Genomic DNA, 18,507 nt, shown 5'->3' on the forward strand with positions numbered 1-18,507 from the left:
ACTTCTACCTCGTTCCTGCCCTAAACCTTAGCAGATCATTGTACGTTGTTGAAGGCTGTTTTCGGATTGCCGAGTGATTATTTATAAACATAGATATGAACATTAGTAAGACCTGTTGGCGTTCACAAGTGTAGATGCATTCCTGATTGCAAATCCTTCTCTCCCGCTTTGATGACTAGCTGTGAGGACTAAGCTCCTTTCAATTCCTGCCAGTCATGAAGTATTGGGCTTGGTTTATGTTGGAACAGTAGCTGCTGTTGGGCAAGATGCAAAGAGCCCCATGCGCACTCAGAAAGCAGTTCTGCAATCAAGATGCAGACAGGCTGTAACTCAGAGGTAGAGCTTTGGCTTTGCATGCCTAAGGCCCCAGATTCTACTCCTGCTATCTCCAGGTGGGGCTGCAAGGGTTCCCTGCCTGAAACCCTGGAGAGATGCTACCAGTGAGTGGGATCTATACTGAGCTTATTGGATTAGTGAAGTGACTTTGGGTATGTAAGAGTGTGGCAATTTCCCCCTATTCTGGCTGCAGTACCTTTTCAAGAGACTGCAAAGGGAAGGGCTATAAGACCCCTGGTGTCAAACACAAGTGGCTTCCTTACCCAAGTCAGATAGCTTTCAGGGCTGGAGTTGGGTAGGTCAGCAACCAAACAATAAATCACCATAGGCCAGTGAAGTTAACTCTTTATTCAAGGAAGCAAACCACAGCTGGAGGTCTTGCCCCAATGGAAGCATTTGCGAGGACTGAAGGCCCACTAGATCTCCTCCTCTCCAAGGTCTTTCTCATGCAGTCTCAGCCTGTATCTGCACGCAACCCTCCCCTTGATCTGGCTGTTTCATTACTCTTGTGTGTTCTAGGAGACCAGGGTGGAGGGGAGCTGGTCGCAGCAGGAGGGGGAGACTCCCTGGTTTCTTCTGCAGCCGGCCTCCCTTCCTCCTGGCCCTACTCCAGCCCCGCTTCTGCCTCGGTGTCTGAACTGTTCCCTGCTCCAACATCTTCCTGTTCACTAAACCCTGTCACTACTTCTGCTTCCGACGCCTCCTCCTAGCCTGCTCCTTCTCCCTCTGACCACTCATCACCATCCCACCACCAGTCCTCTGGCTCTGAGCCTTCTTCCCCAGGGGGGTTCCCTAACTGGTGCCTCCCACCACTCTTCTGCATACAGCCAGTCTATGACCCTGGCATAGTATCATCTGCATTGACTGTTGGTGGCTCTCCGGGTTTCAGGCAAGGGTCTTTCTCAGCCATATCTGAGGGGTGGGGAGGTGGGAGAGACAAGGATTGAACCTTGGACCCTTCGCGCGCAAAGAATGTGCTCTTATCATTGAACGTTGGCCCCTTAAACCCCCTGCCAATATACAAAAAAACATACAGGATAATCTGCAAGACTTTGAGTAATCAGAATGCCTTGGACTATGTATGTACTGGGGTTTTTTCCTCCCTTTTGGTGAAATACCTAAAGTTTGATTCCACTCTGAACCACTCCTCCTCCTCAAGCAGTAGTTAGCCCTGTTGAGGCATTCTGTCTCCCATGGATGGAAATTATTTGGGGCATGACACCAGGATCTGCCCCAAAATGGTTGCTTTGCTAGCCTTGCCCAGTGCCATCTTGTGCTAGACCTTGTGACTCCTGTACGAACAACTATAAAGCATTGGGTGCTTTGCCAATGTGCAGGGAATTCAGAGAACTCTGGGTTAGCAGGGGTGGGGTTTAGGTTTCTTGGAAAGGGGTTGATTGTTCTTGGTGGCTCAGTTTCTCCCCCTCGTGACTCAGATAAAAACCTGTTTTGCATGAGTGCTGCCAATACTGTATTTACTTTTGTCATTTCCCTTGAATGCCCTCAGTTCACTGCCCCACCCCCTTAAATCACAAATAGATTTGTTGAGGTTTGGGCCAGGTTAGATGTTCGTATTGCTGCCTTAAGAGTGGAAAAAATCTGGAAGTTTCAGAAGTGCCTGTTGATTTTTATGATTTTACAACCTATTTAAGAGGTGAAAGCTGAAAAAGACCATATGATCACTAAAAACATTATTGGTTTTAACATGCATTGGCTTTAACATGTCAGTAATATGCCAGGGACGCAGGTGGCGCTGTGGGTAAAAGCCTCAGCGCCTAGGGCTTGCCGATCGAAAGGTCGGCGGTTCGAATCCCCGCGGCGGAGTGCGCTCTCGCTGCTCGGTCCCAGCGCCTGCCAACCTAGCAGTTCGAAAGCACCCCCGGGTGCAAGTAGATAAATAGTGACCGCTTACTAGCGGGAAGGTAAACGCCGTTTCCGTGTGCGGCTCTGGCTTGCCAGAGCAGCGATGTCACGCTGGCCACGTGACCCGGAAGTGTCTCCGGACAGCGCTGGCCCCCAGCCTCTTGAGTGAGATGGGCGCACAACCCTAGAGTCTGTCAAGACTGGCCCGTACGGGCAGGGGTACCTTTACCTTTTTAATATGCCATCACTTGTAATGGATAGAAAATTTAACTTTTCAACTCTGCGGTGGGCCTGTGTATCTTGTGTGAAGTTTAAGAGGAACTTCATTAAAATGATGACATCATCAGTCCCCTTTTTTCAACATGGAAAACAGTATGTGCTGTGCTTGAAAGTTTTTGCTTCTCCTTGAGTAAATGCAAATAATAACTGAAATTAAAACCTAATTTTAAGGAGAAATAGTGATGACTTGGATAAATGGAGGCTTACAAACAAGAGGCTTCTGTTCTCACATTATTCGCTTAGTATGTCACTTGAATGTTGCAAGGCACCCAACTGCAGTGACCGAGTGTGTGCATGTGTGTAAAACCTTTCTTGTGTAACCAGTTGCGGTCAGGCACTAATAGCCTTTTCCTTCTCTTCTTTTTTCTAAATTGAATTCATTTTCCTGGAAGGGAAATACCCACCCTTCTATATTTAGGTAGAAGATGCATCCCATTTAAGGGAATATTTTTCAGTCTGTTTTGGAAGATCCTGATTCTAATGGATGCTTTCTTCTCTTTCCTTTCCCCCTTAAGCTTACCATTTCCAGGTTTATAAGCCTGTAGTAGACTGAAGGGAAGTCGGGACAGAACTCATTCATGAAGAATAAGGTTTCAATGGTTGCTAGCCGCAACGACTGTTTTGTTGGAGGCGGTGCCTCTGAAACCAGTCAGTGGGAAATGCAGTTGGAGAGAGTGCTGTTGAGCTTCGGATCTGCTTGTTGGCTTCCCGTGGCAACAGTGAGGACAGAATGCAACCCAAAGCGACATACAACAATAAATAAAATAGCACACATTATTTGTTGTTGCTTTTAACAAACTAGGCAATACGTACTTTGGCTGAAACGGTGTGATAGAAAGGATTTGGCATATGAATATAGATGCAGGGCATATTTGCATGCAGAATGCAGACATGTGCAAGGCAGTTATGTTGGCTATTGTGGTGGGGGGGGGGTGTCTCAGCTGTTGCTTGTAGAAGCAGCTAATCCTCTCTAATACACCTGCTATGACTATAATTAAAACCTGCCCAGCAATGGGTATGGAGACATGTGAAGGTTGGGCTGAATCATCAGTCTAAAGGTTGTGCAAATTGGCGGTAATGTGATGATCGTTCCGTAAGAAGATGATGACTGTTTGTGCCTCCATCTATTTCCTTAGCTGCAATTTATTCTATCTATTAAGACAGAGCAGAGCAGGGATGTGGCAGATTCTAAACCTTGCCTGATTCAACTTTCAGACGTCCTCGTGTCAATGAAGTTAAGAAAATAACTGGACATAGTTCCATTTATCTATTGGATCAAATGTCTTTGGTTAGTTGATTTAGTGCTGATAGTGTGCCGCAAAGCTGAAATTAAGCTGCAAGTCTCTGCATATCAAGAGTTGTTTCCTAGCTACAGTGATGCCATTGATGATTAGATAGGCCGCTCTCAAGTTGGCCCGAAATCTCACAGCGTTGTGGGTGTGTGGGTGTGTGGGTGTGTTTTGCCTTTAAGTATTGTGTGATGAAATGGCTTCAGGGTTTAACCAAGAGCACCTAATATAGCTTTAAAAAACCCTTTTTTCTAAGCTGAAGAGGAGATAATGTCTTTCTCCAATTCTGATACCCCAAAGCCTCTGAATTGGAGAAAATTGTTAACCTTTGTAGAACATCATGCGATTTGACCTGTGCACATACACATTTATAGCCATGATCCATCAACATGCACACATAGTTGTTGACAGATTTCATAGGCAGAATGCCTGTGCACAAACATGTTGATATATATACGTGCAAACTTCAAAATTCACACCGCCACCTGTGAAGCCCAACTTCCAGAAGATTGCACCCGGAAAGACCCACCTTTGCCACTATAAGAAGTTGTCCTCTAGGTTGCAAGAAAACAGCATCTGGTTCAGGGTTGGTTGATTTATGCAGGCAACAGATGCTGCCTTTGGTTTATACTTTTAAAAATGGGAAGTGAGATCTGGCTTATAGAGTGTGAGTGTGTAAAGCATTTTTGCATTTCAGAAGTAAGCTTAATGTATGTTTTGCCAGGCTATGAATTTATTATGTTTTTTAAAAAAAATTGTGTGTGGGAGAAATATTTTTGTTTCTAGATTTCTCTTCCCTCCCTTCTTAAAAGTGTGTGGGCCGACATTGGGCTGAGTTTTTTTCTTGTGAATAGAATGTGATAGTTAAATAATTATTTTTTTTAATGAAGAGTTAAGCCCTACTCTTTAAAAACAAAATGCTATGTTCTTACCACAGTGAAACAGATGCCACACTTTAAAAAAAAGGAAGAAGAAGGTATAATTATGCCAACTGCGAAATCACATAAAGATTTTCTTTACACTTCTTTTTTATTGCCTTCAGCACATCAGGTCCACCTATTTGGCCAGGAAGCACCTTTTTCAAGCGAAATGGAGCCCTTCTGCAAGGTAGGTCATATATTCCATTTTTCTTCCCTTGACATCTTCCCTTCTCCCTCCCCATCATTAATTCTCTGGAGAATTATCATGATTTTCACAAGCTTTCTGGAAAGAAGCTGTGGTGGACTCATGTGTGTACACACCACAGATATATAAATATATATATTTCTCTGTGCTTACCTTTATAACATGCAAAACATTTATTGGAAAAGGTTACAGTGTGTTGTGAAGGTGGCTCTCTTCTTCCTTCCCTCTCCCCTCCCCTTCATGTACATCATTGATTTTGTTATCTTCCATTTCTAGCAAAGTCAACAGAGTTTATGCAGGACATGTTCCGGTAACTTTCAATTGTGTTGATAAAGATAATAACTTTGCTCCTTATTGCGCCTGTGCAAAAATAACTTGCAGCAATCGTCTGCCAGCTCTACAGCAGCAGAAGGTGATTGATATAAAGGCACAAAGTCTTCCGTTTTTGAAATTTTGTTATATTCCGACGGTTTCCCCTATTCATTACTGGAGAGATGTGTATATCTGTGAGGCTTCTTTTTTCCATTCAGAATAATCTTAACTAGTACATTATGCATTTGTAACTTGGAAATTGGATCTGATGCAACTTGGAGCATCACTTTCATGCTTGTGTGTGTGTGCACGTGCCACATTCTGAATCATAATTGTAATCCGATCTAGACTCGGGTTATCTTTTGGGTATAGTTTTATCAGCTGTACTTCCAGGCTGCTATTCTGTGAAATTTGATTGCACATATCAATAGGAGATCTGCCTATCTTTCCATAACTCTTGGGAGGCAGTAATCAGAACACGTAACCAAAATCTGGCAGCCGACTATGGCTACTGCTTCGTTTGCATTTAGAAAAGACAAGGAGGCTAATTTTCTAGATTAATAGAGGTACTTGTCTTTTGTGTTTTTCCATGGATTGCATTTGCTGAAAATGTCTGTAAATATCAGGTTGTAGTGATAGATCACATGGTACTTTATGGAGATGATGATGCTTAAATGAACTTGATGCCAAATGAAAATTTGAAGCCCAGCCTCCCACACCTGATGCAAAAGCAGCACTCAAAACAGGGAAACGGCCATGTTTTAAGCAAGCAATTATTATCTATACATAAGGCACAGTGATCACGGTTCCATATCCATATACCATTTTGGCTTTACAGTGGTACCTCGGGTTACATACGCTTCAGGTTACATACGCTTACAGACTCCGCTAACCCAGAAATATTACCTTGGGTTAAGAACTTTACCTCAGGATGAGAACAGAAATCATGTGGCGGCAGCAGGAGGCCCCATTAGCTAAAGTGGTGCTTCAGGTTAAGAACAGTTTCAGGTTAAGAACAGACCTCCAGAACGAATTAAGTACTTAACCCGAGGTACCACTGCATAGCCTTGGAATGTGAACGCAAAGTCTGGGGGTCTCATTATCCACCGTTTCAGGTGTATTTTCCCCTTTAAGCTATTTATATATTGCAGTTCATCCAAAAATACCACGGCGCTTCACAAATTTTAAAAATCACCTAACGAAAACACCACTAAAATAATGCAAAACCATGCAAAATAAAACCCAAACAGCCGAACAATGAAGCAGCAGCAGTAGCACATACCAAAAATAGCACAGTTGTCTAGCAATAGCTGGCCAGCATACGGCCAAGATGACTGCTTTTGAATCCCATGTTACAATCTGTGGCTGGGAAAGTTTTGCTTTGATATTTTCCCTCTTCTAGTCCATAGAACGGACTGCCCTGAAAACACATTCAGATTTCTTGTGTGTGCCATATTACAGACTGGTTTACAAATGGCTCTCTCCTCTTGTTCTCCCCACCCCCACCCCAGCTCACCCCTCCACACCAAATTGTAAGAACTTAATATTGTGGATTAGGAGGAAATGGAAGGTGAATCAGAGTTTGGATGCTCAATGAAATGGGTAGGTTTGAGCAGCTAGCTAGGTGGAAATTCAATAACCACTGTAGAATCCTGGGAATATGAATGTGTTAAATTAAGTACCAGGCAAGTTTTCGTCATTTAGAGGAATAAGCACATCTGGGTTTTTATTAGTTTAGAATTCTAGTTCATTTGGACTAGGCTAGAGTGCAGTATCTAAAGAAGGCTGAATTTTAGCAACTGTGCCTTCCACCATCCATCATGTGGCACGTGCAGGAACAGCTGCCTAACCCAAAATTCTCACCTTGGGACAACAATAAGGGCATAAAGCCTTGTTTTATAAATGAAGGCATAAAACCATTGTCTTGGCAGACATCTTGACAATCATATTTTCAGCTATGTGCCAAAAAACTATTTTATATATTAATGATGATGGCAGTGTTCAAATGCCTCCTGTGAAAAATGCTACTCTGTGAAATTCAAGTAACAATAAGACCTCGAGTCATAAGACCTCGAGGGCAATACTTATAAATAAAACAAATCATTCTTTAAAAAGTGTACAGCTTCTCCCACACCAATAATTATTTTTTCTAGGGATTGTGGATGAAACAACCCAAATTTGTATATATGTATGTGTGTGTATATATTTAATTTAAATTTTTATTCATTTATATTATCTTTATTTTATTTATTTTATTTATTTATTTAAATACAATCTTATTTGAGCTCAGTACTGCCTCACAGTAATTTGAGGGAGGTTCATAGCAGTGGCTGGTTATAACAAGCAGAGAGTCCTTGCTCATTCCAGCATGTGTGTATGTGTGTTGAAAATATAGATTGGCAAATCAAAGCAATACAATCAGTCTTATATAGTCAGCAGCCTCAGGGTACTTCCCATTGAATATGATACATCCGTTTTTACTAGCAATTATCCAGAATCATAAACACATGGTACACACAAACACACACAAATACACACAAAAAAGAAGGAACACTGTGAAAGATTTTGAAGTCCTACAAATAGATTCCCTTGGAACGTTCATATGGTCAGTAAAACACATTAACATTCTCTCCTGTTGCATTACTGATGCTACCACGCTTTTGCAGTCTTTTGGCAATATTTCAGACTTACAGTTCTGCATTTTCAGTTATTGATATAAAATAATTATTGGCTGAGCATTAAATAACCAACCAGTGTCACCATCTTCCTTGTAAAGTTGCTGTTCAAAGCCCAAGTACTGATGGAGTGATATTAAAAGAGACATTTCCAGTGTCAGCTTCATGATTAAATATTTGGTGGATTAGTCCTGTTTTGGGTTACCATTGGAAGAGAGGTCAAAGTTTTGTGTTATCCATGTCCTTGCAATGAACCTAGATTTAAACATCTCAGAAAGCTTTACTGAGACTGCACTTCTTTTCACACTTGCCTGGAAATGAGCTACACTGAGCACAGTGGGATGTGAGCAAAGCTCTGAGTAAACATGGATAGAATTGTGTTTTCCATGCGTGTATGCATAAGTACATGGGCTTTTGTACAGCTTGCAGTTGAATGGATGAGAGCTGTGCAGGGTGTTGAAGAGACGTGTTCCTTGTCCAATATGATTATGGTCAAGGTAGGCAGAACATAGTATCAGGAGAAGGGAAGAGTAGTGCAGCACAGCAAGAACCATGGATGGAACAAGACTCGGCTCGAACTATGATTTTCTGGTGATTAGGACAGTTCGTTCCTGTGATAAAAATCTGCGTCTTGAGACTTTCTAACACCCATATTCTTCTGCACATTTGGAACAGGATGAAAAGGTACAGAGGTGAACATTGAAGAAAATGTCAAGGAACGTAGAACTGGATCTGATCTGTAATACATCTAAAATAAATGTTAATAGGGCAGAGCATTTTTAATAGGTCAGTATTTTAAGTTCAGCAGTGAAGGTAGAGGTATTCTTGTTAGCACAGTAGTAGGTTTAAATATCAAAGCGATTGGCCTTGGTACAATGGTCTCTTACTTAAAAATATTTTGCTTACCCATATTCGAATGCTAAGTTCTTACTACTAGATTGGCTGTTCATCCAGTGGCCCTAACAACATCTATTCAGGTAAGAAAACCACCAGATTCCTGTGGAGTGGCAGACTTTCACCAAGTCTATATTACAGTGAATGTTGGTCAAAACTAATGACTGGCTACCTGTGTTTATTTCACTGTGGCTTTAGGCAGAGTGGTTGCAATTGGAGGGATAACTTGAGCAGGCTGCACAGATCCTGCGGAAAGCTTTTGAAATAGAAATGTAATTATTTTCCTCTTGATTACGGTAATTGGATATTACATTGGTACATGGACGAGGTGGTGTTTGGTTTAAAGGGGCTTTTACTAGGTTTATTAGGTTTAAGTGATATTTTTGTGAGAAATAAAATACATGAATAGTAGTAGCATTGTGAAATACATTTCCTTGTAACCAATTTACGATTGCAGAAATTTTAAAAGGGTACCCATTTTTTAATAAAACTATCCCGTCTTGATACTGTTTCCTTAACACCAATATAGGTGTATTCCTTCCTCAGAGTGTATTCATTTATTGCTTGGGATTTTTTTCTTGCTTTCAATATTTAGCATATACCACTCGAGCTACGAGTTGCTCAAAAGTAGGCCATCATCCATGTAAGTCAATAGCATCTAGATTTACAATGTATCCTAAAATCTTTATTCTCCTATAATTTTTGGTGATTATTTTTTAAAAAACAAGAAGTTCTTGGCTGACAGCAGTGTTTCTTTTTCTTTAGCCTTTTTGCTAAAGGCTCCCATAGGTTGTCACCTAGCATTTTCTTCTCTGGTCTTCTCTGTTAAAGTACAGTTTTGTTCCTTTGGTTAAATCTCTGTGCCAAAATATGTTTAAATTGTGTCTCTTTAGCAGATGCATATTAATTTAGTCTGTTAACTTTGAATCATTGATTTGCAAAACATGGTCAAGGAAGAGCACCACTGGGGCTTCTCGTGTACCATCCTAAATCTTCACATAAATTACTTTGGTTCCTTGGCATGATACAGACGAAAACGTAAATATGCTAACTCATCCCAATAATTGTTTTGCCATGACAGAAAACATGGCCTCCATGGTGGAACCTCAGTTTTGAAGCCCCCTTTCTTTTGAAGATACAGCTGCCTCCTGCACTCATGATTTTTAGGCGACAACTGAGGAACGCATATTTCCCCCCACAGCCCTTTGAAGGTGGATTACGAGTCTAGCATGGCTTTGGTTTGCATCCGCTGCTGAATTATGGAATGATTTTAAGGGTATATTAACTTGATTTTAAAGTATGTTCTTTTCTGTTCGTTGCACTGCCATCCTCCAGGATGAAGGGTAGTCTTAAAATATAATAAAATATAGGAAATGTTGTGTTGTGTTTTAACTATGGTCATTAGTAAGATGGGGCAAAATGGAAGGGGTAGCTAGGGTGGGACAGACAGTTTTCAGCAGTAGGAAGCATAATATCCTATCTGTTTTTCTGCCCTTCCTTGAGGAAGTGTGCAGTAATGTACATAGGGCTATTCCATTTTGTCTTCACAATTTCTCTTGTGAGATGTCGTAAGCTTAGATAGAATGGTTTGCCCAAGTGAGTTTCATGCCTCCTGCAAGTTGTTTGTGGTTGTGTTCACTTCACTGTCTGGTGGAGAGTAGGCGGTAGACTCTCCCCTACCTGAGCTGTGCTCCGTGGAACTTTTGTGTTCCACGCCATCTTTTCAGCAGAATTATTGAAGGCTTCCTGTTCCACAGCAAAGAGTGGAATGATGGGAAATTCCCCACACAGTTAAATCCAGAGGACACAGGTGTGGCCATGACGATGTGAGATGGGGATGATTTGTCTTAGCAGAGGCAGGCTGAATTCATTGGAAAGAAAAAAGGTGACAGGACAGAATATCAGAATGCCACGAATGCATGTTTATAGGTGTGCAAATGTGATAGCTCTACAGTCAACACACCATCCTAATACCGTTTCTTGAGGCAGCCAGTGATGCTTCTGGCGTTTACTGGGATTTTGGACAGTTTAAGAACTAGCTGCATCTTCAGAGATCATAATATAGCTAAGCTGGCTACAAGGCAAAAACATTCTTCACTAATTTCAAAACTCTGTCTGAGTTTGATTTGTGTATCAGCTGACTACCATAGCCACTTGTGAATGCCTCTGGGCAAAGTTTGCTGCCTTTGTTTACATTACCTTGACAACCAAGGGGAGTGGTTGGTACTTCAGGTCAGGTCAGGGTACACCACAAACGTTAGGTAGGGGTGTAGTTCTCTTGAAGCCAGGGCTCCTGGATGAAGTGTTGAGCAGGAAAAGAAAAAGAAAAACACTAGCTTTGCTGAAATGCATGATGAAAAATAGTTTTGCTGATGACAACATTGTTCTTTGCAAGCCCTTGCCCAGCCTCTCAGATGTTGTAATCTAAAAAGGGCTGTGAGAAAGCAAATAAAAATTATATGCTTAGATCATGGGAAAGCATAAGGTAGAGCAACATCTATAGAAATCTGAAATAGGGTAATTAAATGGTTTGTTCACTGTGGCCACATCTGGTCTAAAAGAAGCAATATGTTTGTTAACTCCTTTTCCAAGCAGGATCCCTGGTGCTATCCATGTGTTTAAATCAGTGTGTGATTTATAACTGCATCCAAGGCATGTTCCTTCTTTATTTTTGGTGGCAGATAATTGATGCAGTTAAACAGGTAGTTGGGCTGCCTTGTCTTTCGATTTTCCGTCCTTAACTGTGACCTGAAAAAAAATGGCGACAGCGTTCAAGCACATGAAAGCCATGCGTTTGTAGTTTCTTTTTCCTCGTTTCAAATGAACTCAGAATATTTTTCTCCCAAGGTTCGTATATGCTAAAGTCAGTGCGTTCTAAACTCTTGGTAACTGGGGCTTGCTTTATTTTTGAAACAGCACTCTCCTCACCTGTGATACCAAGCATCCATCTCCAGAGGCATACTGTGCTGTCACCTCTAATCCTAAATGTTTATGCTGGCATAGTGATGATCAAAACATATCACGATTTGCAGCGATTTACTAGTGCTGTAGTCTGTAGGCCTGATCCAATGCAAGTTACAGCATTTGGGGTGTTTAGTGTTTTTATGAAACTTCTCTCAAGCAAGCAGTGCAACACTGTTGTTGTTGTTTTTAATGGACGTACAGAAAAGTTGTACTTATGTGCTCAACCTCGGGCAGAAATGCAAAAAAAGTAGTGTATCCCATCAGTAGTGTGTCTAGACAACCTGTTTATTAAGCATTCGTTTTGATTTGTTTGCAGGAAGAAAATAAGACATTGCATCAAAGGAAGTGTTACCCAACACTTTCCAGTGCATTTTCCTGTCACTTATCCTTACTGCAAAAAATCCAATATTTTGGAGAAGTAGATTTCTTGAGAAAGAGCTCCCAGCCAGCGATAATTGTGCAACCTGAGCTTGCTGGTATACGATTGCATCCTACCCAAAAATAGCACCAGTCTGGAAGCACCCCAGGTGTAAGGAACACATGTTTGTAGAGAAAATTGTGTGGCTTTTAAATTACTTTGAAACAGCAGCCAGGAAATGGCACACCGTAGCTTCTGAGTTCGCCACCCTCTTTTCTTCTTCTTTGAAGGACACCTAAATCTGTGGCTTGGACCCTGATAAATTTTCTACCCCTTCCTACCCCTGCAGCTGTCTATACCATCCATGGGGCCACTCTTGACCAATGTGAAATGACTAGGAGAGGATACTGCCAGAGGGGGAAGCTGCCCGAAATTGGATGTTGCTATTCCTGGTTTTAGGGCAATTTCCACCTTCCACAACAGCTCTTCCATGGTCCCATTGCACAGGAGCCACCACTTCCCAGTACAATGAAGAGAGATTTTCATGGGTGCAGGTGGCTGGGTGGGGTGGGGTGGAGAAGGGATCAGAAAACTGTCTTTCCATTCACCATAGTTATTATGCATGCCCTTCACTCCTGGTGGATTACACATGTAGATTATACTTGAGTGTGTCCACCAGACATAAAGGGAGGCCTTAATTACAGATAGATTCACTAACCATTACTTGGTTTTAGTTCATGTAGTTGAAGTGCTGTAAGTGATTTATTCCTATCAAACCACCACCACCACCACCACAACAACAGCCAACACCAGTGAAAGATTTTCAGAGCTCTTATCTCTTGCACCAAGTAATAAAGGTGAGGAGGTTAGTTTAACAAATGCCCTCTTTAATATCTGCATCTGAAGCCAACGCTACTTTCCTGCACCATAATTTGTTCATGGTAGACATCAGTAGAAGATAAGATTGGTGGCCGCTGCGGTAGCATAGTGGCTGAAAAACGGAGCCATAAATCTTGAAGCCTCTGGTTTGAGTCTCGCCTCTGCCACAAATTCAGTAGGTAACCTTAGGCTGGTCATGCTCTCTCAGTTATGGGAGGTAATAGTACTGCCTTGCCTTGCAGTGTTGCCGCAGCAATTGCAACCTGATAAAGCTGGTGAACCTCTTTGAACAGTCTATGCAATATGCATTTAATGAACAGAATCAAAATTAGAAAGGATGCCCAAGGGAATTTAGTGCAACCCCTTGTTGTTGTTGTTGTTGTTGTTGTTCGTATTATTATACTATTAGTATGATCTGAAAGCATATGGAGCCACCACTTGGCTGAAGCTAAGCAGGTCTGGGTCTGGTTGGTGCGTGGATGGGTTTCATGGTGGAAGGAAGATGGGACATAAATGTAAGAAGCAAAGTAAAAAAAAATGTTCACCTGAAGTTAAATAGCAGACTTGTGCCAGAGGGAAGCTGCCTCTCAAGTCATGGGGCCAAAATAATTCCAGCAAGGTTCAGTTCAGATCCTTTATGGTGATTGTTGTGTTTGTTACACTAGTTTCCATGAGACTTGGCATCACCGCACTCCTCCTCCAAAGAACTTGCCATTTTACCTGTAACTGTTACAGTATGTAATTATAGAGTTCTAAGACAGTATTTTAGAAACTTTGCTGCTGTAGCGAGGAATTTACTTTACACTGACAACACCCAGTTGCTCTTGGTGATTATCTCTCTTTCTTTTCTCAGCAAAGACAACATCCAAACAGGGATTGCTGTTGTGTTTGTTACCGTTAAGATATTAATATATTGCATTGATCAACCTGGACTAGGTATAAAGTTGAGTGTCAAATTTGCTCTCAAATGAAAGCCTGCTGCTTACCGTATTTTTCGCCCTATAGGACGCACTTTCCCCCCTCCAAAAATGAAGGGGAAATCTGTGTGCGTCCTATGGGGCGAATACAGGCTTTCGCTGAAGCTTGGAGAGCGAGAGGGGTTGGTGCGCACCGACCCCTCTCGCTCTCCAGGCTTCAGGAAGCTATCAGCAAGCCTGGGGAGCCCGCGGGAGTTCCCGCAGGGCTCCCCACGCTGCGGATAGCAGCCTGCCGCCCGGCACGCCCTTAAGCAGAGCGCCCCTCGCGCCGGGCAGACTTCCGCAGCGTCGGGAGCCCTGCGGGAGTTGTTCCCCGACCTGGTTTTGGGGGGGAAATAAAGGGAAATTTTTTTCCCTTTATTTCCCCCCAAAAAAACTAGGTGTGTCCTATGGGGTGAAAAATACGGTACTTTATTTCTACCCTGTAGGGTGCTGCTTTGACCTTTAATATATATATATATATGAAAATCTTCTTCACTCTCGTTCCACACATTTTGTGATGGCTGGATTTTAGAACACCTTTTGGGTTCCAAGCTGAAACTGATAGTATTGGCGCATTCCAGTACACCATATTTCCCCCTCATTAGCGTTGTGTCTGAACCAGGGATCTTGATTTGTTTTGTTCCTTAAAAAGCCACGATCAGTAAATTGAGAACAAATATTGGCTGGCAGAGAGAAGTGAACTAACTCTGATGTCCAAACGCACCAAGTGGCCATATTTGCATGTAACACCATGCCATGGTTTAGCACAGGCATCCTCAACATTCGGCTCTCCAGATGTTTTGGACTACAATTCCCATCATCTCTGGCCACTGGTCCTGTTAGCAAGGGGTCATGGGAGTTGTAGGCGAAAACATCTGGAGGGCCGCAGGTTGGGGATGCCTGGTTTAGCAGGAACGTGCTGTCTTCCAGGGAGGAGATCACAGCTGTGTGACTTAATCTGTCATCTGAACCTGGGGGTCATGGTTAAGCTCTCTTGTCTCTAAGTAAGATTTGTAACTAAAGTTTGTTCTTGGCTTAGCTTCCATTCAGTGCTGAGTTATAAGGACCAAGAATGAACAAAACAAGTGTGAGCTCCTCCTTGGGAGTCAGCACATTTGTGTAGTCTCAGTAAGCCATAGTTTGTCTTACCAGGACATGTGAACCAGACCAATGTATGCAATCTTAAGAGTGCAGTCTTCAGTTAAGAGTGCAGTCCTTTTTTCCTTTTTTCAACTTGTATATATATTGAAAGGCATATGATACAGTTGTTGTGGTTGTTGTTGTTTTTTAAAGTGGATGTGCATCTAAAATTTGGAAAATATGGATGTATTGAATGCTACGCTATTCTAGGCATGTTACATATGATTAAAGTTTGTGATAACTGATGCAGAAATTGAGTTCAGTGCAGAAAATGGATGCATAAATAGATTGTCCTTATTTTCAAATAATACTCTATTGATGTATACACCTTTTTAATAATAGCACAACAGTGGGAGAGGTTTTGTACACCAAAATTAGAAGTTATCAAGACACCACAGTTATCTCTTTGATGTGCAATAGAACCCTTTTTCCAACCACATCTTGCACCAAGATCTATCTACTATATTAGAAACTTGACTCCCACCTTATATTAGGGATGCAGAATTTGTAGTCTAGATGATGTTGGACTGTCACTCCAGCATCCCTGACCAGTGGCCTTACTGGCTGCAGTTGGTGGCAGCTGCATTCCCACAACATATGGAGAACTGCTGGTTCCCCATTCCCACCTCATTGTGCTTATGGTGTTGAACAGTTGCTGTATGAGTGGGGTGGGGGAGAAAGACAAGTGAGCGACTTGGGGTGAAACGGGCCTCAAAGTATGTGCTGCCAATGGAAGAAAGAGCTGCAACTGGCCCTTCATTCCACCTTCCCTTCCAAGAATGACTCCATTAGGACATAATAATAAACTATGGAAGCCTAGGCAGACCTTGGGCTTACACTCTTCTCCTCCCCATCTTCTCCTCCGAGATGGATAATTTCTGTTAGGTGGCCAAAATATTTTAGGAATATAGTCAATAAAGTCAGTTCACAGTAGAATCTGGGATCTTGCCAGACTGGAACATTAAACCCTCTTTCATGCAGCTGCATAAATTCAGCCCAGGGTTTCCCTTTGCAAGGCAAACAGGAGTGTTAACATCTACTGGATTTGCTGGCGTTTTTATTTATCTAACAAATGGGAACAAGCTTTGGGAATTCTGCCTTGCATGTTATGTAATGATGAGGGGGGTTTAGGATGGGTATGACGTCAACCGCCTGATCCTTATCTAATAAACTGATCATTAAATACAGTCCAACAATTAACTTTTGAGCTGGACACTAAGAGTAGCTTTGAAACCTTTTTAATTTAATTGCAACATCTGTCACAAGAACAGTCAGCTCTGTTCTTAATAATATGTGATTCATTTGCATATATTAACATTAGGATCATTGGCAATTCCCCCCTCTCCCCCTCCCCGCTCCACAGCATCACTTACTAATAAATGAACTTTGCTACTTTATTTTGTTTTAAACTTTTCTCCCTTTCTTTATCCTTCCCCCCCCCCCCCACAAACACACACACCTTGGCCTTCCACGTTGTCACTGTAAATAGATTGCTGATGACCTGGCTGGAAGGTTGAATCTGCCTATGTCAAAGTGACCTGGCTTTTGAACAGCATCAGGAGATAAATTAGGTGTATACTAAGGTTTTGGGGACTTTGGTCACCCTTTTGAAAAGAATGCAAAGTTATATTTCCATCGTAATCAGACCAAGGTTGATATTTGTGAATGGCACCAGAAACTATTGCCAGCTTTAAAGCTAAGCAAAGAAAATTGCCCAGTGACAGATAAAGGATTGATACAGAATTTGCTTTGTGTTACTTCCCTGCACCTAAAATGCAGCCTGGAATTACATTGTCCGAATTGTAGCACTTGTATCTAAAAGCACAGGGTTTTGTAAACTACAAAAAAGACTGGTTGCCTTTGGGGGAGTGGAGTGTGGTGTAAATAAATATAGGGACAGTATTTATTACTTAACTTTTCTATCCCAGTATTCTGTACTGCAGAGACGCGGGTGGCGCTGTGGGTAAAACCTCAGCGCCTAGGGCTTGCTGATCGCATGGTCGGTGGTTCGAATCCCCGCGGCGGGGTGAGCTCCCGTCTTCGGTCCCAGCTCCTGCCCACCTAGCAGTTCGAAAGCACCCCTAAGTGCAAGTAGATAAATAGGTACCGCTTTATAGCAGGAAGGTAAATGGCGTTTTCGTGTGCTGCCCTGATGCCGGCTCGCCAGAGCAGCTTTGTCACGCTGGCCACGTGACCCGGAAGTGTCTCCGGACAGCGCTGGCCCCCGGCCTCTTAAGTGAGATGGGCGCACAACCCCAGAGTCTGTCAAGACTGGCCCGTACGGGCAGGGGTATCTTTACCTTTATTCTGTACTAGGTGCACAAGGAGGCCAACAACAAAACCTAAATTTAGAATATAATAAAGGCAGACATACCATAAATATAGCCAGAACAAAGAAAAACATTAGCTAATTAAACTAAAACCAACAACTTAAGCATTGTTACTCCTGCCAGCCAAAAGTGTGCCTCAACTTACCTATTTTGGGAAGGCCTTCGGAGAAGGTGGAGACTGGTCTCCCCTAGAGAATGCAGCTGCTGAGAAACCTTTTCCCAAATGAAAAGCCTTGGCTCAGTGGTAGACAACGCACTTTACATGCAGAAGGTCCTGGGTTCAGTCCTTGGCATCTTCAGGTGAGGAAGATCTCTGTCTGAAACCCAGGAAAGTTGTGTGAGAAAGAGCTGCATGGTAGGAACAGCGCTGTCTGTGGTTGTTTGGCCCAGATGTGTCTAGTCTTCAAATGCTGGCTAAGGGAACGGGATCTAGATTCAAGGCTCTGCAAGACTTTTTGCATATTCTTGGCCTTCTAAAGTCTAACATCCACAGTGTGTGAACTCCTCTTTGTCTGACTCCCCACAGTTTGTGCCACTTTTTACTGTGCTGAATCACATGCTGCAACTTAACCGTCCAAATGGTTCAGTGGGTATGATGCCCAATGTTTTCTATATTCCAAGAGCTAATAACTTTTTTGGTGCATGTGCAAGGGAGGTCACAGTTCACTTTTCCCTTGTGGGGTTTTGCTTCCTGCAACAGCACATTGATGAACCAATAAAGACTAAATTTAAAGTCGAAGTGTAGTCTTTGTGAACAAAGTATGGATTTATTAAAGCATTGTTCTGTTCTGTTGCTGGTGCTTGTCTGATGCTGATTTCTCTGTTTGCAAACAGAGAGACATTCCCAAATTATTATTGACATCAGTGGAAATTGCGCATTTGTTTAAAGTTTTGACAGTTTTATTGAAATTGTGAAAATCTTGGTTTGCCAGCAAAGAACAAAACCACCGATGGGATGTACTTAACTATCTTAATGCTCCTACCAAACAGTATTTAATGGATCACTTCTTTACATGATTATTGCAGCTGCTTTATTCTGAGCATGCCACGTAATATATATTTCTTTTAAATTAATGCAACTGCAAAAGAGAGGCTTTCTCTTAT

At 42.2% G+C, this 18,507-nt stretch overlaps 1 protein-coding gene across 4 annotated transcripts in view; it reads left to right on the forward strand.

Moving 5' to 3' along the window:
* Positions 1-18,507, forward strand: part of FOXN3 (forkhead box N3) — a 144,130-nt gene that overhangs the window by 65,564 nt on the left and 60,059 nt on the right. For all 4 annotated transcript variants that reach the window (XM_077924880.1, XM_077924888.1, XM_077924890.1 and 1 more), the window contains exon 3: positions 4,810-4,874. In XM_077924880.1, the coding sequence (XP_077781006.1) occupies positions 4,810-4,874 (65 nt within the window). The remainder of the gene's footprint in view (positions 1-4,809; positions 4,875-18,507) is intronic.

The sequence above is a fragment of the Podarcis muralis genome, chromosome 1 (assembly GCF_964188315.1).
Source record: "Podarcis muralis chromosome 1, rPodMur119.hap1.1, whole genome shotgun sequence".
NCBI classification, from domain to species: domain Eukaryota; kingdom Metazoa; phylum Chordata; class Lepidosauria; order Squamata; family Lacertidae; genus Podarcis; species Podarcis muralis.